The 22,419-nt window shown below is 45.1% G+C and overlaps 1 protein-coding gene across 2 annotated transcripts in view; it reads left to right on the top strand.

The window, feature by feature from the left end:
* Nucleotides 1–7,768: 7,768 nt before the first annotated feature.
* The window catches only part of stard13b (StAR related lipid transfer domain containing 13b), a 126,567-nt gene continuing 111,916 nt past the window's right edge, over nucleotides 7,769–22,419 (top strand). Inside the window, exon 1 of one of the 2 annotated variants that reach the window (XM_084322950.1) lies at nucleotides 7,769–7,882. Coding sequence is in view for 1 of the 2 variants with exons in the window: in XM_084322949.1 (XP_084179075.1) it covers nucleotides 13,961–14,653 (693 nt within the window). In the remaining variant the exon portion in view is untranslated. Of the gene's footprint in view, nucleotides 7,883–13,863; nucleotides 14,654–22,419 lie in introns of those variants that run through there. The other variant, XM_084322949.1, reaches the window with a different exon arrangement.

Below are 22,419 nucleotides of genomic sequence, written 5' to 3'. Positions count from 1 at the left end.
ACAATTTCCCCTGCTGAGAACAATAAAGGTTTGAGCGTACCGTATCATATTGTATCTTATCTTATCCTATTGTATCCTATCGTATCATATCCTATTGTATCCTATCGTATTGTATTCCATCATACCGTATCATAATCATATTGTATCTTATCTTATTGTATCCTATCGTATCATATCCTATTGTATCGTATTGTATTCCATCATACCATATCATATTGTATCTTATCTTATTGTATCGTATTGTATCCTATCGTATCCTATTGTATCCTATCGTATTGTATTCCATCATACCGTATCATATTGTATCTTATCTTATTGTATCTTATTGTATCCTATCGTATCATATCCTATTGTATCCTATCGTTTTGTATTCCATCATACCGTATCATATTGTATCTTATCTTATTGTATCGTATTGTATCCGATCGTATTGTATTCCATCATACCGTATCATATTGTATCTTATCTTATTGTATCCTATCGTATCATATCCTATCGTATTGTATTCCATCATATCATATCATATTGTATCTTATCTTATTGTATCGTATTGTATTCTATCTTATCTTATCTTTTCTTTTGTTATTGTATCTTATCTTATCGTATTTTATCTTATCGTATTGTATCATATCGTATCTTAACGTATCTTAACACTTTGGACGCCAGCGGTGTAAGCCATCCCTGTACTCAATGGGCCACCGCTTTAAGAGATAGGGATGTGTGGCGGTGTTTATATTCTATATTATAGCTATGGAGACAATACTATGGCTCATTTGACATCAACTATCCATCGTTCAACACGTGTCTACGTTCGCGTGTTATACCGTGGTGAATATTGTATAGTTTCAGAGTGATCCTGGCTAATTCCTGAAAACGGCGCTATGGAGCAATACGTGAATTTAGCTAAAAACGTTGGCGTTGCTCGCCTGGACACGCTATTATTTCCAATTCAAAGCTATATAATAGGTATTATGTTTCATCATGAATGCATGAAAGGGGGGGGGGGGGGGGTCGTTTTTTGGTGCTTTTATCGTCAGCAACGGCATACGTTTTGGAGTACGTATGATCGTTGCGATCGATGTGAAATCATGGTTGGATCAAAGTAGGATTGATGTCATATAGTCCTTACCTTTACTAGGAGGTATCCCAAAAAGAATATTCCAATTGTCTGATCGCGATTTCCAGTATTGGTGTCCATTGGGTCCCCGACATAATCCGGCACAACACATGCATCGAGCAGCATTGGACGTGTTTCAATGTGATCGGGTGAACCGCTAGACTTGCCTGAACCAAAATGCTGCGCCCGGAGGGGTTTAGATGTAACACACGGTGTGCAATACGGTTTCAAAGGGTGGGTGATACTGCCACCTAGCAGGATGCGGCCGGTATTGCACTCTAGCGATCTCAGAATGATTTCCTATGGTAACACCGAGGTCTGTGAACCTGAAATGAATAAAAAAAAATTAGTAAAAGAAATAACTATGAAAACCCGACTATACTCTGGTATGGCGCTCAACCGCTGGCGAGTTAACCCGACTATCCTCGGGTCTGGCGCCCAAAGTGTTAACGTATCTTAAAGGTTTTATCTTATCTTACAATTAGTTCATTCCCAGCTCTAATTGTCTAATGAGCCGGGCTGAGTGTGATTACTCTGTTTAAGTTGAGACACACCGCTGCTGTTCAGGTGAATTGCTCCTTTGTAACCTCAGGGATTGCAATTCCTCTGTGATGAGGTCATGACCTGCGTCAATCTCCGCCGCCTCCGCCATTCTTTCTACTTTCTACGAAAACGTCCTGTAAGTCAGCCGGAAACAAACACTGATATCCTCTCTGAGGTTTGCATCTGTTGCAGTGTGTGTGTGTGTGTGTGTGTGTGTGTGTCTGTCTGTCTGTCTGTCTGTCTGTCTGTCTGTCTGTCTGTCTGTCTGTCTGTCTGTCTGTCTGTCTGTCTGTCTGTCTGTCTGTCTGTCTGTCTGTCTGTCTGTCTGTGTGTGTGTGTGTGTGTGTGTGTGTGTGTGTTTGTGTGTGTGTGTCTGTCTGTGTGTGTGTCCATGTCTGTGTGTGTGTGTGTCTGTCTGTGTGTCCATGTCTGTGTGTGTGTGTCTGTCTGTGTGTCCGTGTCTGTGTGTGTGTGTGTGTCTGTCTGTGTGTGTGTGTCCATGTCTGTGTGTGTGTGTGTGTCCATGTCTGTGTGTGTGTGTGTGTGTGTGTGTCTGTCTGTGTGTGTGTGTCCATGTCTGTGTGTGTGTGTGTGTCTGTCTGTGTGTGTGTGTGTGTGTGTCCATGTGTGTGTGTGTGTGTGTCTGTCCATGTGTGTGTGTGTGTATGTGTGCGTGTGTGTGTTTGTGTGCGTGTGCGTGTGTGTGTGTGTGTGAAGGAAGGGTTGGTATTGAATGACTACCCGCCGAGGATCTCCACTGGCCTCTTGGTATGCCGATCATCTCCGGCGGTTTGCTTTGGCTGCCCGTCCGAGTCCCCCTCTGGCCCGGTTTCCACATAGTTGTCATAGCGGGCTCTCGTTGCGGGAAGTTGCTCCACATGGCTTACGGCTCACCGGCATAGTGATATCAAATCAGCCTTAACCCTCCTCCTCCCATCAGTCTGTCTCAACACGGCACACTATCTCGCTGTTATAGCACAAAGTTAACTTTAACCGACAGCCGTAATAAAAATTGATGTTGTTGTTTTCATATCTCTCCGCGGCAGATATGTCCAATACTAGGCGAATCACGCAGAAACTATGTGGATTAGGGGTGTAAAGGTTACGTGTATCCGTACCGAACCGAACCGTTTCAGTGTGTACCGTACCGTACCGAACGGCTGTGTAGTGTACCGAACTAATACAACGGTATGTTAACCACTAACGACCGCCCACCGGGGGCTGTTTTTTCACAATCTAATATAATTATTATTATTTTAAAATAATTTTACAAGTCGATTATTAATTTCAATATAGAATATTCGTTGACAGCCCTACAAGGACAATTAGTTACTGCACACTACATCACCCCTGAGTGGAACATGGAAAGCCAAACTTTCCCCCACTGTACCGAAAACCTGTACTGAACCGTGACTTCAAAATCGAGGTAGGTACCGTACCGTGGTTTTTGTGTACCCCTAATGTGGATGGATAGATAGCATTCTGGGTATTTTTTATTTTGGGTGAACTGCCCCTTTAAGAATGAACAAAACTACATCATTACTCTACACCTCCTGACCATGGAAGTGAACATTGTTTTAGAATGACATGTATATTAGCTTGAACACCTGCGCGACTGGAAGAGGCCAGTGCCGTACATTGAGTCTTTCTCTTTCCCCGGCCTCTCTCTTTGCACCAAACACAAACAAGGCTGTTTTTCCAGCAGGGGCACAGGGGGCCTCCTTCGTTAGCTTGTCAGAGCACCCAGCTGTGTTTGATTGGGACCGTTCTCACACCCACAGGCCTTGGACAAGTCACGTCCAAACGCTGTGATGTGCTGAGCAGATAAAGACAGCCATTCATGGTCATTCAATAAGGTTGGTCTTCCAAACCTTTCCCATACTGTTTTGAAACGTACAAGCTGGCACAGAGGAGTCTCTCTCTCTCTTTCTCTTTCTCTCTCTCTCTTTATCTCTCTCTCTCTCTTTATCTCTCTCTCTCTCTATCTCAGTCATGCTCTCATCCCCTCCTCTCTCACTCACTCTTTTTCTTTCTATCTCTTTCTCTGTCAGTCTCTCCACACACACACACACACACACACACACACACACAACGTGCAGCTCGTCTTAAGCCGTGCAACATGACATTCATTCATTATTTTCAAAAACGATTTTTGACATGCTACTTGGGTCCTGTGTAGCTGACATTTTTAAAGTCATATCTTTTGTGGGGAGAGATTTGTGTGACCTTTTTCTTTCTTATACTCACACTCACAGGCACTCACAATGGCAAGGCACACATACCGATCAAGGACATCAGGAATGTCATTCACTGTTAACAAAGGCTCAGGAAATATTAAAGCCTCGCTACCTAATGTACACATTCACCTTATCTCCCTGACCAAACAGCATAGTTCTTAGGATTTCCACGTGGTATGGCCGTTGTCCAAGCATGAACGATTGTGAGGAATTATAGGGCATTCTCATTTACTGTATATACCAAATAAATGATTTCTTAGCCTTTGCTAACTTGTATTAATTTGTATTAATATGGTTGTATCTTCTACTGGGTCAGTATGGTTGCCGTCTGGGTGACGTGCTGTTCTGCCTTCACCCAAGGTGTTAGCACCACTGGACAATGGCTAATTGACTGTGTATTGTATTACCGCTATATATAGTATAGTGAGAGAGTATGAAGGATGGAGGATGAAGGCTGAAGAGGCGTTTTAAAAAAGGGGGATTCCTTGAATCTGTAAATTGACAGAGAAGAACGGCCATGGGCAGATTTCACAAGTTTTTTTGTGAACGAGAGCGGTCGTCTCATTTTCAACCCCCTGGCTAAAGGTCAAACAGAGTCCACTTGTTGATTTGTGATCACAGGTTTCCCCTGGAGTGAGAAGGAACAAGGAGATTGACGGACGGACTGACTGGCTGTGTGTGGATGAATGAATGAATGAATGTACCTCCCTGGTGTGCAGTCAAGGGCAATTTACAGAGCATGGTCCTATTGCAACACCCGCTATCAGGGTGCAGTGGACCGGCGTAAACAACTGGGCCTCAGCCAATGAGCAGGCAGCAGGCCCCACGTGCCCCTTCAACGAGTGAGTGTGTTTTTCTTCCTCTTCACTCTTCTTTATCTCACACTTTCACTCCCCCCTCCCTGTCCAGTGTTCAAATGTCAAATATCTTCTTCATCTCATTTTGGAGCGATCTGTGGCCCTTGTTTGTTACAGTATAATGGTGGAGAGTATATATTAAAACGCAGGTCAGATGCGAGAGGACAAATCCAATAGATTTCCATTTTATCCGCATATATGAATGAAAACATTTAAAGGAACATGCCAACATTATGGGGAATGCGCTTACACTACAGTATTTTCCAGTGACAATAAGATACGATACCAATTTCCTCTCTGTGCGTTCAGTAGAAAGCTATCCGGCTGCAAGCTAGCCTAGCTTGACAAACGAATGGAAGTGGATACGCACCACTAGCCTAGGTGAAAACTCTGGGTGAGGTGTTTTTGGCCAACAGCCAGGCTAGCTGGTCCGTATCCGCTTCCATACATTTGTGCTAAGCTAGGCTAGCTTGCAGTCGGAACTGTCCTGGATACCTTTGACCTTTAAGTTATTCATCAGCCCCTTATCAACTCCATCACATCCTGTACTCTTTAACTAGATGTTGCTGAGGTTTGAACAGTGCTTTGCTCTGTCATAACAATTTGCCTCAGCATTTGAGGAATGTTATGGTGTCATTCCATGATTCACAGTGCGGTTGCTACGCCGCAGTATCTCAGATGATCCACGCTCGAATTGAGGAATTTGATTATTCATTTATTTGTTTATTCTTTTTTTTGGCAGCGTCAAATCGGAACATCAGGAAACTATTTTGTTTTGAGCTCATAAACATGTCATCTAAAGAGCAGCGCGTACAGTGTTAATTGCCAAGTCAAGTCAACTTTATTTATAAAGTATGTTTAAAAACAACAGAGTTGAAGTGCTCTACAAGGCCTTATAAATAATAACACATTCAAATAATATGGTAAAGCGGGAAGGTGGTCGGGTGGCGTAGCGGAGATTGCGCTCGTCACCAATGCAAGAGGCTGCGGTCTCGACTCCCGGAGTCAGCGTTGCCCTGCGGCTTGGGCCGGTTGTCATACTAAGTCGTTTGGCTGAGTTAGGGGGAGGGAAGTCGTGGGTGGTAATCTGGCGTTGTGGACAGCGACGCCTACAGGTCAGGTCTGGGTGCCTGCTCAGCGAAAGGCAGGAAATTGTGAAGGCAGCGTGACCTCCCACGCGCTACGCTTCACCAATGAGAGTCCTCGCTGCCAGGTGAAAAAAGAGCCACTGGCTGTCTCCACATGTGTCGGAGGAAGCATGGGGTGGACTTCAGGGTTCCCTTGTACCGACCAGTAGGAGGAACATGCGCACAACAACCAGGTAGGGGAGGGGGGGAATTGGCATAACAACTAAATTGGGATGGGGAGAAAAATAGAAAAAAATCTGGCGGAGAAAAAGAGGATTCAAAAATAATAATAATAATAATATGGTAAAGCAGACATAAAAAGATCAGTACATAGAAGAGACATATACACTATATCAGGGGTAGGCAACCCTAGGCACGCGTGCCTGCATAGGCACGCAAGGGCATTTTCATAGGCACAAGGGGCAGCATTAAAATTTTTTTTTTTTTTTTTTTTTTAAATATTATAGTGAAATATTTTGCACTGTTGTCGCATTTATCTTGTTGAAATCCTCCCACAGGTTCTTTTTACTACCACATATTTAATTGAGACCCTTTATTTGTTTATTATTTCAATTTAGCTGGAAATACATTGCTACATCATTCAGTAACATTTGCAGAGCCTTATAACAAAAACATTATTACGGTCACCATTGTGACCAGTGGGATTAATCAACACATTTTATTATTTATTTTTCTATTTCATTGAACATTGCACATGTTAAAAGCAATTTTTTTTACTCAAAATGTGAGTATTACCAAGTCAACTTGTGTTCTTAAAACAATGACAATAAACATAGTTTTATTAGGTTGAAATAATGTGGTTGTGTACTTATTTTTCTGTTAACTTATTATGGATTGAAAACTGAAAACCTTAATGCACAGTAACTGATCATTTTTTTTTACAGTGTAGTCTTGCGATCAATCAAAACTTATTTACACGATATACCTCACATTCACCCCCATTCACATCCTGGTGTTCTCCATTAGGCCTGTAGGTGGAGCTATGACAGCACACGTACAGTACACACACCGATGGTGTGTGATGTGTCCAAAAATGAATGGGCAAATGTGAGTGAAATGGTCGCACTGTATGCAGCTGTTTGTCTGCATTGCATTCCCCCCCCCCCCCCCCCCCCCAACTCAGATTTAGGGTTGATACAACCATCATAATAATATTGTTAATAATAACAATAACAATAATGATGTAATAATGTAAAAATTATCATTAAAAATACCTGATTATGAGAAAAAATAATTACGATGCATGGAATATTGTTGAGGCACACTAGTTACAACTATATTTCAAACAGGCACTCCATGTCAAAAAGGTTGCTGACCCCTGCACTATATAGTACAAGCAGCACAAAACCCATGAAGAAGATTCAGACGCTGGTGAATAGAAGTATGTTTTAAGCCGAGACTTGGAAGTATTGTCTCTGATAAATCCAGCTACACATCATTCCTAGATGAGTTGGGAGGAGAACTCTTGTTGTCAGAGAGGACACGGTCGTGGTGGGTTTCTCTATAATGCACCGTTCAGCCAGTGAAGTCATCGGGGTCCTCAGAGACTTGGAACCCCATGCTATCTTGTTCTGTCACCGTGCCAACTACCACTCTTCTCTTTGCCACCCGCCCCTCTCCCTCCCCCCTCCCTCCCTTCCTCCCTCCCTCCCTTTCTTCCCTATCTCTTCTCTCCTCCCCATTTTCCAAGTCCTCACATATATACACGTTCTCCTTGCTCTTACGCATATTCTGAATGGCTTGGTCACTGCTAGCTGATGCCTCTCGCAGCCCCCGGGGGGATACTGTGGAACAGTTGTGAGCCACAAGCTGACCGTACGGCGGGTAAACACACTGTGTGCTCTGTGTCACAAGCCATCCCAGCCCACCGTCTCTGTCCTCAGAGGAACCGGTCTCCTTTAACCTCATCTGCCAGTATTTTGCCATGATCTCAGTGACACTGTTTGGACAACACAGATTACTTGTTTTCCCACTTGGCAGGTGAGTCTTTTGTTTTGGTTCTCTGTTATTCACGGGCAAGGCTTCATGATGATGACTTACAGGTGCTTAGGTTGGTGAGACTGTGTAGAGGGTTTCCGTGGGATTGCGTTGCTAGGGGACAGCTTGGACCGCAGGTGATTTATTGCCAGTTGCGTTGTTTGCTAATATCCACGACTGACAGGATATCAAATGTAGTCCATTTAGAATGTTTATGGTCAAGTTGAAACCATCTACAGTATATAGAGAGAATGTTATACTGTAGCTGATGTCCCCAATGAGACAGAATTGAGAAAGTTGATATTACACTCCAATGAGAAGTCTCTGCATCTATGATATATGATGTAAAAGGAATTAGGCTATATGATATGTACTGTATATGTATGTATGTATGTATGTATGTATGTATGTATGTATGTATGTATGTATGTATGTATGTATGTATGTATGTATGTATGTATGTATGTATGTATGTATGTATGTATGTATGTATGTATGTATGTATGTATGTATGTATGTATGTATGTATGTGAGTCAAGGTTATTATAGTTAACTAACTAAACTAAAAACTAAAACTAGGTGTGAAAAAACATTTCAGTTCATTTAAATAAATAAAAATAGACTTTAGAAAAAGAAAATAAAACTTAAACAATATTGTGTACTTACAAAAAAAAAATTAAACATACAGAAACTGTTTTAGTCTTTGTCAATTTGGTCAAATTTGTCACCACGGCAAGCATGAGGAGGCATTGGTGCATAACATGTTTATTGAGACCGGGATGTTCACATGACTTCTGAGTCAATTGCCTTCACAACGTGATGTGTTTGTGTCTTGCCCCGGACAAATACCCCTCATACAATTTATAAAAAAAACGAAAACAAAATTGAAACGAGCAAAGCCACTCTGGAAACGAACTGAAACTAAACTGAATTGAAAACAAAAAGTGTGTGTGTGATGTATGATACTATGATATATTCATATTATGTTAAAAGAGACAATTCTCAGATTATTGGATACTTTTTCAGGTCTGACTAAATTGTGTTTTTTTCATTCAGCACTGTGACTTCCTCCATCAATTTAAATCTACACTGCATTCATCTGAGAATAATGAATAGAATAATGAGGCCTTTTCATTCTGTCTTTTAAAAGAGGAGATTCTTGGAAGGAGCCCTAATCTCCTGTATTCTCTCTTCAGTCTTCACCTTCAACAGATCTGAGGGTGCTGGGGAAGGGGGGGACTAGGAGGAACGCTGAGGGTGGTGCTGGGGTGGGGGACGGTAGGAGGAACTGAGGGTGCTGGGGTGGTAATAATAATAATACAATTAATAATAATAATCAACTTTTATAGCACCTTTCATACAGGATTTGCAGTCTAAAGTGCTTCACAGCAGTAATGTAGACACCAAATAGGCATACAATTGGCATAATTAGGGCGGCTACGTGGCGTAGTGGGGAAGGCGCTCGCCACGAAATGCTGGAGACGCTGGGCTCGTCAGTTGTGGACAGTTGTGGACAGCGACTCCTACAGGTCGGTTGGTGCGCCTGCGCAGTAGAATCAGGAAGTGTCGGGGGCAGCGTAAGCCTCCCACGCGTTACTCCTCGCCACTGAGAGATCGAGCTGCGCAGGTGAAAAGATGCGACTGCTGTTACCTCAAGTACCGGAGGGGACTTGTGCTATGTATGACTTAGTCCACATTGCAGCCGGCTTGTGGGAGGCAAGAAACAGCGTTCGTGACAGGGGAGGGTTGAATTGGATGATACGAAATTGGGATGGGAGAAAATATAGAAAAATGGGAGAAAAAGTGGATACAAAAAAAAACAATTGGCATAATTATAGACAGACATAAAATGGGTGCTGGGGTGGTAGGATGAGGTCTGAGGGTGCTGGGGTGGTAGGATGAGGTCTGAGGGTGCTGGGGTGGTAGGAGGAGGTCTGAGGGTGCTGGGTGGTAGAAGAAGGTCTGAGGGTGCTGGGTGGTAGAAGAAGGTCTGAGGGTGCTGGGTGGTAGAAGAAGGTCTGAGGGTGCTGGGGTGGTAGAAGAAGGTCTGAGGGTGCTGGGGTGGTAGAAGAAGGTCTGAGGGTGCTGGGGTGGTAGGAGGATGTCTGAGGGTGCTGGGGTGGTAGAAGAAGGTATGAGGGTGCTGGGGTGGTAGAAGAAGGTATGAGGGTGCTGGGTGGTAGGAGAAGGTCTGAGGGTGCTGGGTGGTAGAAGAAGGTCTGAGGGTGCTGGGTGGTAGAAGAAGGTCTGAGGGTGCTGGGGTGGTAGAAGGAGGTCTGAGGGTGCTGGGGTGGTAGGAGGAGGTCTGAGGGTGCTGGGTGGTAGAAGAAGGTCTGAGGGTGCTGGGGTGGTAGAAGAAGGTCTGAGGGTGCTGGGGTGGTAGAAGAAGGTCTGAGGGTGCTGGGGTGGTAGGAGGATGTCTGAGGGTGCTGGGGTGGTAGAAGAAGGTATGAGGGTGCTGGGGTGGTAGAAGAAGGTATGAGGGTGCTGGGTGGTAGGAGAAGGTCTGAGGGTGCTGGGGTGGTAGAAGAAGGTTTGAGGGTGCTGGGGTGGTAGAAGAAGGTATGAGGGTGCTGGGGTGGTAGAAGAAGGTTTGAGGGTGCTGGGGTGGTAGGAGGAGGTCTGAGGGTGCTGGGTGGTAGGATGAGGTCTGAGGGTGCTGGGGTGGTAGAAGAAGGTCTGGGGGTGCTGGGGTTGTAGGAGAAGGTATGAGGGTGCTGGGGTGGTAGAAGAAGGTCTGAGGGTGCTGGGGTGGTAGGAGAAGGTCTGAGGGTGCTGGGGTGGTAGAAGAAGGTATGAGGGTGCTGGGGTGGTAGAAGAAGGTATGAGGGTGCTGGGGTGGTAGAAGAAGGTTTGAGGGTGCTGGGGTGGTAGAAGAAGGTCTGAGGGTGCTGGGGTGGTAGAAGAAGGTTTGAGGGTGCTGGGGTGGTAGGAGGAGGTCTGAGGGTGCTGGGGTGGTAGAAGAAGGTCTGAGGGTGCTGGGGTGGTAGAAGAAGGTTTGAGGGTGCTGGGGTGGTGGAAGAAGGTCTGAGGGTGCTGGGGTGGTGGAAGAAGGTCTGAGGGTGCTGGGGTGGTGGAAGAAGGTCTGAGGGTGCTGGGGTGGTGGAAGAAGGTCTGAGGGTGCTGGGGTGGTAGAAGAAGGTCTGAGGGTGCTGGGGTGGTGGAAGAAGGTCTGAGGGTGCTGGGGTGGTGGAAGAAGGTCTGAGGGTGCTGGGGTGGTAGGAGAAGGTCTGAGGGTGCTGGGTGGTAGAAGAAGGTCTGAGGGTGCTGGGGTGGTAGGATGAGGTCTGAGGGTGCTGGGGTGGTGGAAGAAGGTCTGAGGGTGCTGGGTGGTAGGAGGAGGTCTGAGGGTGCTGGGTGGTAGAAGAAGGTCTGAGGGTGCTGGGTGGTAGGAGGAGGTCTGAGGGTGCTGGGGTGGTAGGATGAGGTCTGAGGGTGCTGGGTGGTGGAAGAAGGTCTGAGGGTGCTGGGTGGTGGAAGAAGGTCTGAGGGTGCTGGGTGGTAGAAGAAGGTCTGAGGGTGCTGGGGTGGTAGGAGGAGGTCTGAGGGTGCTGGGTGGTAGGAGGAGGTCTGAGGGTGGTACTGGGTGGTAGGATGAGGTCTGAGGGTGCTGGGTGGTAGGATGAGGTCTGAGGGTGCTGGGTGGTAGAAGAAGGTCTCAGGGTGCTGGGGTGGTAGGAGGAGGTCTCAGGGTGCTGGGGTGGTAGGAGGAGGTCTGAGGGTGCTGGGGTGGTAGGAGGAGGTCTGAGGGTGCTGGGGTGGTAGAAGAAGGTCTCAGGGTGCTGGGGTGGTAGGAGGAGGTCTCAGGGTGCTGGGGTGGTAGGAGGAGGTCTGAGGGTGCTGGGGTGGTAGGAGGAGGTCTGAGGGTGCTGGGGTGGTAGAAGAAGGTCTGAGGGTGCTGGGGTGGTAGGAGGAGGTCTGAGGGTGCTGGGGTGGTAGAAGGAGGTCTGAGGGTGCTGGGGTGGTAGGAGGAGGTCTGAGGGTGCTGGGTGGTAGGAGGAGGTCTGAGGGTGCTGGGGTGGTAGAAGGAGGTCTGAGGGTGCTGGGTGGTAGAAGAAGGTATGAGGGTGCTGGGGTGGTAGGAGGAGGTCTGAGGGTGCTGGGGTGGTAGAAGGAGGTCTGAGGGTGCTGGGGTGGTAGGAGGAGGTCTGAGGGTGCTGGGTGGTAGGAGGAGGTCTGAGGGTGGTACTGGGTTAGGGGAACATGTAGTGGTAGTTCTTAGGGGTGCTGTGCAGCATTTACCACATTTACTGATAAATGTAGTGTGTGGTTGCTGTTACATTTTAGTTGTTTTTTCCTGTCAAAATGTAAGTTTTACTATATTCTTTTCCACGTTAGACTGTTATCTGAAGTTGCGTTATCTGCTTGTGAAGGCTTCAGGACCTGAAAAGGTGTGCACGTGTGTGTGAGAGAGAGAGAGAGAGAGAGAGAGAGAGAGAGAGAGAGAGAGAGAGAGAGAGAGAGAGAGAGTGGGTGTGTATGTTTAAGGTAAGGCTGTACCATCTGCTACTATCATAGGAACATCATAGGCTGAGATGTACAGGAAACATACAAGCTGATTTTACACCTTTTTTGCCTTCAAATCACTGATTCATACATTCTAGGAATTGTCCAAGATAACATAGACTATTACACCATAGCTGCAATATCCTCCTACTGTCAGTCTACATAATTAAGCGTCATGTTTTCGAGAGATACAGAAATTCCAACTTGACAGTGCTCAGCGCATCTGGTACTAATTTATATTGATCTTTGATGTTTTCTGGTTCAGTGACCTCAGTTAGCGTTGTCATCTATTCCAAACATCCAGCGCAGAAACACAGCTAGCCTTTGTGTAGCTGAACAAAACGAGGATCACCCGTAACGGTGCGGTAATTCACCTTTGTTTCTTCCTGTGTGAAGCGCAGATGCCGAGGAGGACAGTCCAAGGTGTGTTTTTAAAGAAGTGGTTAATGAAGGGGTGAGTGGGACGTTAACCACAGTTGGCCACGGACATCTTCTGCTCTGATGAATGGTGTAGTGTGGATAGTAAATCACCTACGTGGAGTAGAGCAGATTCCTCTGCGCAGTGATGTCACCGCGATCGTGTCTGAGACGGATCCAGACTTGAATGGCTCAGCCTCGGCCAGATGTTCAGAGCTGCCTGTTGGAGAGCACATATTCAGAAGTGTTCCGCGCCGCTAGATTTAGTAACTCCGCTCAGACTCCCAGCAGGTGAGAGGCTTCGCCGCCTGCCAGCGCAATAGAACGCGGAGCCAGAAGGGAAGCGCTTTGGAAAACGTATGTACACTACATCTTGTTGTGAACGGACTTTGATCTTCGGGAATAAACTTCATCTCTCTATGTTTGCACAGGGTGTACTGCCTGTCACTCACTAAATCTTTCTGTTTATTTTCAGGTGATCTGCCGTTTGGTTTGTTTCAGCTGCTGCTGCTGCTGCTGTTGTTCTTGCTGCTGAGCCCGGGATGAAAATGGCCAACCAGTACATCAAACACAAATACCTTTGGATATATGATTTGAATGGTGGCAGACTGTGAAAGAGGGACAAGAATGGACGCTACACTCGTGGTGACTTTGGAGGGACGTAGGTCTCTGGCCATGTCAGGATCGCCCACCATGACCTTTCCAACACGCGAGTCTTCTTCTTCTTCCTCAGAAAGCTCTGCTCAGACGAAGTCGTCCTCAGCTAATAGCTCACCAGAAAACAGGGGGGGTGACTGTCTTCTACCTGGATCCCAAAACTGTGAACCGCCGGAGCTGGATCAGGACGTAGATCAGCCGGAGGGGGATTTTGGTAGTTTCAGTCACAGCAGTCGGACGGAGACAGAAACCTTTGAGGAGCCTGGGGGAGAGTCCGTCATCCCTGGGGGAGAGTCCGTCATCCCTGGGGGAGAGTCGGTCATCCCTGGGGGAGAGTCGGTCATCCCTGGGGGAGAGTCAGTCATCCCTGGGGGAGAGTCGGTCATCCCTGGGGGAGAGTCGGTCATCCCTGGGGGAGAGTCAGTCATCCCTGGGGGAGCCCCTCTGGAACTGGCCCAGAATCCAAGCCCACTGACCTTAGCTCAGCTCTGTGAGCAGGGTATGGCATCCACCTCACCGTGTCCGGCTGAGGACCACTGCTGTACCTCTTCATCTACTATACCTGTTATAGACGGAGATGCAGACCTTGTCGTTCAGAATGATTTTGCTGCTAACAAATTCACCGAAGCTGTCGAGAGTGTTAACCGCTCTCATCCGGTGGAAGACTTGAACTCGGGATGTAGTCCACCTGAGAAAACAGAGGAAGGGAATTATCCCATGTCAAACGGTCATGCCATCATCGGACCTCTGGTTCACGCAGGAGACCCTTCCTCCGCGCTCTCTGTGGCACCCGGTGAGGAGGATTCTACCCAGACTCCCTCCCTCCCTGTGATTGTCATCGAGCCGGCTTTTGATCTGCCGCGTATTGTGAAACACAAACCCAGCTCCATCGCCTTCTCGTACGACTGTCACTCCGGCACCGACCAGAGCGCTTTCATCCGTGAGAACTCCGATGGTGGGGAGTCTTCTTCGCTGGAGGATGACGACTGCGGCGGTGGTGATGATGATGATGATGAAGATGATGTGCTGACTGAGGTGCTTCAGTCCAGAGTGCTCCTTGCCGGCCGCAGACGTAGAACCAGCGTCAAAGACAAACAGAAGAGGAGAGACGCCGTGAGTTCCCCGACAGAAACCTCTCACAACTCCGATGACTGTGACGGTTATGAAGCAGAGGGGGAAACCAGTAATAGAGAGGTATGTTGCCATTCATTTAAAAAATCTCGCCAGTGGTTAATGAATTATCTCTTTAGATAATAACAACATGTGTTCAGACAAACAAATGTAATTTAATTCATCTCAAACCCTGCCCACTTTTCTTGAGCATCCAATCACAACTGGTGTCTGAAGGAAGCAACAGCTGTGATTGGAGGATCAAGAAAAGAGGGCAGGGTTTGTTACATGTCTATTAGCGGTGTTATTTGGGGCACACATGGCACACATGCTGTATGATCAGGTTGGGTACAGTAATGAAGAAGGCGTTTCCGATGAAAAACAAGTCAGTGGGGAATTTCTTTGGTAGAGGCTGGAATGTATTACCTCATTTAACGTCACTAATTCTCCTGGATTAGTTCAAGGAAAAGGCAGTATTCAAAAAATGGGCTCATATGCCAACTCTCCACAGTTGACATCATTGTACTCTGAGATACTGTAGGTAATACATTGATGGTATGTGGGTAGTAAACAGATAATTTTTTCCCCGGCACTTTTACCAGTGAAACAAGGGTCCTGAAGGAATGCAAACAGCTTCTTCACTCTTATCGACTCCATCAACAGGCAGCAGTTGTTGTTTGACAGAGTTTGTCGCAGGGCACACTACCACTGAACTTGGCCTTCCATTACCAGCAGTTCTCTTTTCCTGAACAAGATTCAAAGATGAAAAAAAAGCTGTATTGTCTGTCACATAATGATAGAACATTTTCTTAGTTTAGGGGCTCACAGACAACATAAAAACAGACACCCGGGCCATGAAAGACTCACATTAAATTACATTAAAAGATGAATCTATATTAATCCCATCATAGCAGAACAGGAGAGGGAGAGGAGAGGTACAGGCAGGGTAATGAGAATACAATATGAGAATAAAAACAATAGAAGATATAGTAAGAAAACTTTGAAATAAAGATAAAGTTCTGATCGGCACTGGATCTCTGAACAGGTGGGACGTATGTATACTCTACCAATAATATCACTATGCGCGTATGTACAGCCCACCGTGGTATAATATACAGTTTATATCCTAAATCAACCCCAGGTACAAATATATATAGCTAACCTAAGTCTACTCTGTACAAATGTACAATACTCTAGTCTATACTAAGTCTTCCCTGGTATAAATAAACAGATTAAGCGGATTATCCTAAATAAATCTAAATGTGCATATACAAACATAATTGAAGATGTGAATAAATTAATGAATGCTATGTGAGTCCTTGTGCAAAGACAATTCCATAAAATAAACAAGAGCAGGTGTGCAAAGCTGCATTAAAATGTAGTGACAGTCTACTTGGTTTAAAATGGATATTGAGTTTTTGTGAGTTTTCTTTTTGGCCAGAGGCGCTCTGGAGTGGCAGCCTGGTGGCAGTAGCTGGGGGTGGTGAAGGGGGTACGAAGGGTCCTCACAGTGATGGAGTCTTTCTTTTTACTGCGTGACTGTAAAGGTTTGAGAGTTGGGTCAGAGTGGTGCCGGTGATTTTGGTTGCCTGCTTAATGATTCTTGCGAGTTTTTCCCTGCTTTTCCCTCTGAGGAAGTCGTACCGTGTCGAATGTGAGGACTGAGGACTGATCCGACGAGTGACCGGCATACTGCTGTTAAAACGTCTGACATTAAAACCCTTCATCCTCCTCAGGAGAAGCATAATTATGCTGTTGGGCCTTTTTTTTTTTTGGTAGACCCCGTCTGCGTGTTGTGTGAAGAACAGATGCTGGTCGATCGAAGGAGCCCAGGGGGGTACTTAAAGATCTCGACCTGTTGCACCACCTGCCCCACTAGCCTGAACGGTCCAGAGAGAGGGTGTGGGGTGTCAGGTACCCCCCTCCCCACACACAACACAGATCTTTGTTCTTACTGATGTTTACTTCCAGGGAGCTGATTTGTGTCAATTTGAGTCGAAGCAGATTTGTGTCTGCTTTTTCTTGTCAACCTCTCCCCTGACCTCGGCAGTAACCGCCTTGTGACCTCATCCTCCCTTTTTTTAACTGCCCTTTTAATGTCTCGTCTAGTCGTCCGTGAATATGTTTACACGTGTCGTTCCGTCACAATCGGAGGAGGCATATCTAGTGGCACATAACTTCCATGCTTCTCCGAGCCGCCCCGCGGATAGCGGCATACGGTGGAACAGAGCAGGGGGCGGTCGGGGACAATTCCAACCGCCTGTTGACGGCAGAGAGGGCTGGATTTACAGGCAGCCGGACACAATGCTTTGAATGGGTTGTTGTGGAAAAGGGTGGAAGAATGCAGGGAATCCAGTCTCAAGACTCCGCGTCAGGACAGAGCGGGTCAACACCTCTGACGCAATTACAGCAGAATCTATGTTCTCACGCGGGCACCCCGCGCCATGTGGGCAGTGTCGAAGCTATCACTTTTGATGCAGAAATACAAACATTTTCTTGTCCTTTTTTTTCAAATATGTCAACCATCTCAATGAAAACATTTGTGTGGAAGTTTAGTGGAAAGGCACATGAATGCAGTTCCCGGAATGTACCATATGGGGGCACCGTCTGCACAGTGATTCAACCCTCTCTCCCGCCTACCATTCATCATCTACTCCTACTTCTACCATTTAGCTCGAGTGAATAATGTCTAAAGAAAAACAAAACAAACAAAAAGAAAAACATCCAGTATCACATCGCTAATCTTCCCCTATGGTCATGTGAGCTCCTTCGGGGGGTTCTTTGCATCAAGAGAGAGAGAGGGTACATTTATTCAGCGGCGTAGCCAGGTAGCCGTTGCCCTTTCGCATGACCGGCTGCCACATTCTGATACCTCCATGGTGATCTGTGGTCCCCTCTCTCGGTGGGTGGCTGTGGACTCGGCACTGAGCCCAGAGCTCAGACACTTAACTCCTCATTACCATGTCAAAGGCACAGTGTTGCGCTCTACAATGTGCCCAATTTGCGCTGATAAAGTTATAGCCCGGTTCTCATTTAGTTTGTCCCCAGAAGATAACATTAATGCATTTATCTAGAAGAGGATTGACTCATACCATCCCGGGTTACCATGGCGTCCGGGGCTCTTCACACAGTCGGCCGGGGGGCCGGAGCGAGGAGAGAGATGGAGAGATGAATCAAGGCTACTGTCTCACTTTGGGCTCTAAGCTCTTCTCTGGAATTCGACTCATTCTGTGAAGAAGTGCCCGCATTCCAGAGGAGCACCTTCAGGGGATGTCACTGAAAAGGGACAGTGTGTGTGTTTGTGTTCTAAATTCAGCTTGAACATGTGCCAGAGTGGGGTGTAGTGTAGACTTTAGGGGTTAATGCGGATTTTAACATGCAGCCTCCATAGCCTCCTTACTTTCCTTAGCTGACTCTCAAGTGTTATCTCTATCTATCTATCTATCTATCTATCTATCTATCTATCTATCTATCTATCTATCTATCTATCTATCTATCTATCTATCTATCTATCTATCTATCTATCTATCTATCTATCTATCTATCTATCTGTCTGTCTGTCTGTCTGTCTGTCTGTCTGTCTGTCTGTCTGTCTGTCTGTCTGTCTGTCTGTCTGTCTGTCTGTCTATGCCTTTGAAATGTACATATGGATTAATGTTTACGTAATCAAAAGCGATTGTTAAACTAATGATTTCTTGTGTTTGCTTTGGAGACAATTTAAAGTAGAATACCACTGATTTCCAGATTTGAAACACATTGTTCCCGTACCCTAGAACACTTTGGTCTCTATCTGTCACCCGTAGACTGGAAGTAGAGAGAGAGAAAAAAAGAAAATAAAAGAAACTACTTTGTCCAGGCTTTCATCTGTGATGTCACACATATTTACAGCTCCATCCATGGAGAATTAGTTGGACAAGTTGAAAAAGGAAGCTTTGATGGGTGGATGTTTTCCTGGGCATCGAGAGTTTGTTTTACGATGTTTCAAACTGGCAGAACTCCATAATATAAAGTTCATTTTGAACTGAGTACAGCTCCAGACTGAAATCTAGCATGACATCACAGATTAGGGTTAGGTCTTTATTTTGCACATAATCCCACACATATCCCAAGGCTCTAAACCGTTTTGGACACATTTGTTTAGTTAGACAGTTATCAAGAGTTAATGAGTTTGAATATGGCCACCAGTGATGTAATCAGAGGATATCACTCTGATGTTGTGTTTATTACAACTCAATGAAATTATGTAGATGAAGAAATAGAGAAAATTAGAAGGATTGCAATAGGGATTGCTATTTTATCCTCTGATGACATCACTGGTGGCCACATTCAAACTCATTAACTCCCAATAACTGTCGGCGGCTAGGTGGTGTAGTGGGCAAGGCGCTCGCCATCAACGCTGGAGACGCTGGGTTCGAATCCAGCTCTCGGCGTTGCTATCAGCTTGGCTGGTCGTTCATACTAACACAATTGGCAGTGTTAGGGGTGGGAAAGCTGATGGGTGGGTCCTGGGCGTTGTGGACAGCGACCCCTACAGTTCGGTCGGGGCGCCTGCACAGCGAGGGTAGGATCTGGAGGGAGGTAGTGTGACCTTCCACACGTTACACTCTCCCGGTGAGAATCTACGCTGCCAGGCTGGCTGCCGGCTGGCTGCACATGCGTCGGAGGAAAGCATGTGACAGTCTCCGGCCTCCCGGACCAACAGTAGGGGGGAGTGCGCAACAACCAGGAAGGGGGTTGGGAATTGGCATAACGACTAAACAGTGGGATGGGAGAAAAATCGGAAAAAAGGAGGGGGAAAAAAAGATAATAAAAAAAATAAAACTCTCAATAACTGTCAAACAGTTTAGAGCCTTGGGATATGTGTGAGATTATGTGCAAAATAAATCACTGTTGTTTTTCAGTGAAGTGCCCCTTTAAGTCCTGGTTTCTAGCCTCTGGAAGGGAAGTGCTCATGTTCATAACAAATATTGATTAGAATCACCACTAGGGGATCAGTAAAGGGCAGCTGCAGGGTGGCACAGTGCAAAACCACTTTCGGTCAGTCATCTTTTTCAGTAAAAGGGATACATTTTTGGAATGCCCTACCAACTGAAATGTAAACACAAACTGATCTGGAAACGTTTGAGACACTGGCTGAAACAAAACCAAATCTGCGATCATTGATCACTAATGCTCTTGTGTACTTAATTTGTTTTAATTGTCATATGTCATATGTCAATTATTACTGAATCAGTCGGGCCACATTTTCATACCTAAATAAAAATAATTTTATTGATAAAATGAAAAAAATTATCAAAATCTCAAAAAGAATTACGACGCATCATAATCATCGCCTAAATATTCAGAATTTAACCATTGATTAATTAATTAATCATTACACCCCTACTGGTCAGCATCGTGCCCACGGAACATAAAAAGAGCAGTTCTTTCTCTTTTCCCTATGACCCCAGGCCACCCCTCAGCTCTCAGACGCCCTGAAAGGTCAGGAGGGATTGCTCAGATTTAGGTCATTCCTCTGGGATTGAGGAGTGGGGGGGGGGGGAGCACTTTCTCCCATGTGTTGGGTCAATCAGCTGACCCTGGGTGGCCTGTGGAACAGAGGGAGTGGACTGTCTGCTGTCTGTTGTTACCTCTCCTGACTTAAAGGAGAGTGCCACTGAATTTCAGCTGTAAAGTACGTCAATTTAGATTCCGTTGGGCGGGTCGGTCTGTTTTAGTGTTCCTCTCATGTCCTGCTTTGTGGTACTTGTGCCGTCTGTGTGGCTCGCTGAATTCGAAAAGATCGAAAGTGGGACTGTGGATGAATGAACGTGAATATACAATTTACAATTTAGTAATTTCGCTGACGCTATTATCCAAAGCGACTTACAGATTGTGAACAACAAGTCATAGTGCATAGTAGTATAGACATATTAGCAAGATAGGTAGTAGTATAAGAATAGTAGCATAGTATTAGGGCACATAATAGTAAAAATAATTATTATATTATTCTTTTCAGATATTATTTGAATATTATTGAATATTATTATTAAAAAAAAGAAAATATATACTTACAGATTGTGAACAACAAGTCATAGTGCATAGTAGTATAGACATATTAGCAAGATAGGTAGTAGTATAAGAATAGTAGCATAGTATTAGGGTACATAATAGTAAAAATAATTATTATATTATTCTTTTCAGATATTATTTGAATATTATTGAATATTATTATTAAAAAAAAGAAAAGAAAAAAAAATATATATATATGAATAGACAAATAGATCCAGTAATAGTAAATTCTACAACACTGCCCATCTCTTCACATATGAGTACCCTGGACCAAGAACCATATAAGTCCGTTTGACGTTTTCAGAGGAACAATGTTTTCAAACCTTACTATCTAAAGATGGTAAGTTAGAGTGTTGTGTTCATTCATAGTTAATGACAGCTGAGTCGGAGTACTTTCTGGTGAAACATCCCATTCACACTCCAAGTGATTTAGATTGATATTACAACTGCAAAATACATGGGTTGTCCAAACGATTTCAAAACTGACTTGTTGGTTCTTCAGTGCAAGGGTTTGCGTTGTCTATTGACCTATCTCAAACCCGCCCCCTTTTCTTGATCCTCCAATCACAGCTGTCACTTGCCTCGGACGAGGTCGCTTATGTCTGATCCGTGCCTTTAAATGTGACAACAACAGAAAAGAAACGCCAGGAAGCCCATAGGAGCTCTTGAATAAGGAATGAGCTCCAACCATTTGTTCTAACCCCCATTCAACAGGGGAGCCCTTATATGCACTTTAATTGGTCCAGGATCTCAGGATTTCCACATTCTTGGAGCTTCTAGGAGTCCTCTAGATAGAGATCACGCTCATTCCAAGACATGTGGTGGCTTACTGATTAGCACAATCATTGCCCTTTTAGTGATGACAGCCTTCAATGGAATGATTGTGTTTGGAGAAGGTGAGCTTTAATGCAGTATATGAAGGAAGCACTCGAGGGATCCAACCGCCGTAACCCAGACGATATTTTCACATTCAGTTCCAGGAAATGAAAGAATAGCTTTGGTTATATCTAGCAATAATAGTTTTGTTTTGTTTTGTTTTATTTATTTATTTATTTTATCAAACAGAGTATTGTGCAACAAACCTCTCAAAGGGAACTGTCTTTCATTTTGATTTACAAAACACCCACACATGCACGCACACACACTCACGCACGCACACACACACACACACACACACACACACACACACACACACACACACACACACACACACGCACGCACGCACGCACGCACGCATGCACACACACACACGCACGCACGCACGCACGCACGCACACACACACACACACACACACACACACACACACACACACACACACACACACACACACACACACACTGGTGGCTGTGAAATCCAATGCACACCATCCACCCTTGCTTTCCCCCAATGTCAAGTAAAACTGCACTTCTTGGTTACAGTACAGTACAACGAGAAGAAGTTTGGCATCCAACCAGAGTGCAAATGTAACAGTAAAGTACAACAGTAATATACAATGTACAGGTGATTAAACTAGGTACAAAATATACAAATTAGTACTACTGAGTGTAGTGCTAATCAGATTGTACAGAGTTGTAGTATAATATGTACTATACAGTGATACATGTATAAAGACAGTATGGTAGTCATATTCACCAGCAGCGCAACTAGTAAGAGTATATGTACAGATAATATTATAGATATAGTAAAGGACTACGTGCAGGTAAGTACAGACAGGTGGATAGATAATATCGATAAGATATATATGCGTGAGAATATATATATATGGTTTAAACAGCATTATTGTACATGCTATTGTACA

The sequence above is a fragment of the Notolepis coatsorum genome (assembly GCF_963971535.1).
Source record: "Notolepis coatsorum genome assembly, chromosome: 1".
Classification (NCBI taxonomy): Eukaryota; Metazoa; Chordata; class Actinopteri; order Aulopiformes; family Paralepididae; genus Notolepis; species Notolepis coatsorum.
This window is presented reverse-complemented; position numbering and strand designations above follow the sequence as displayed.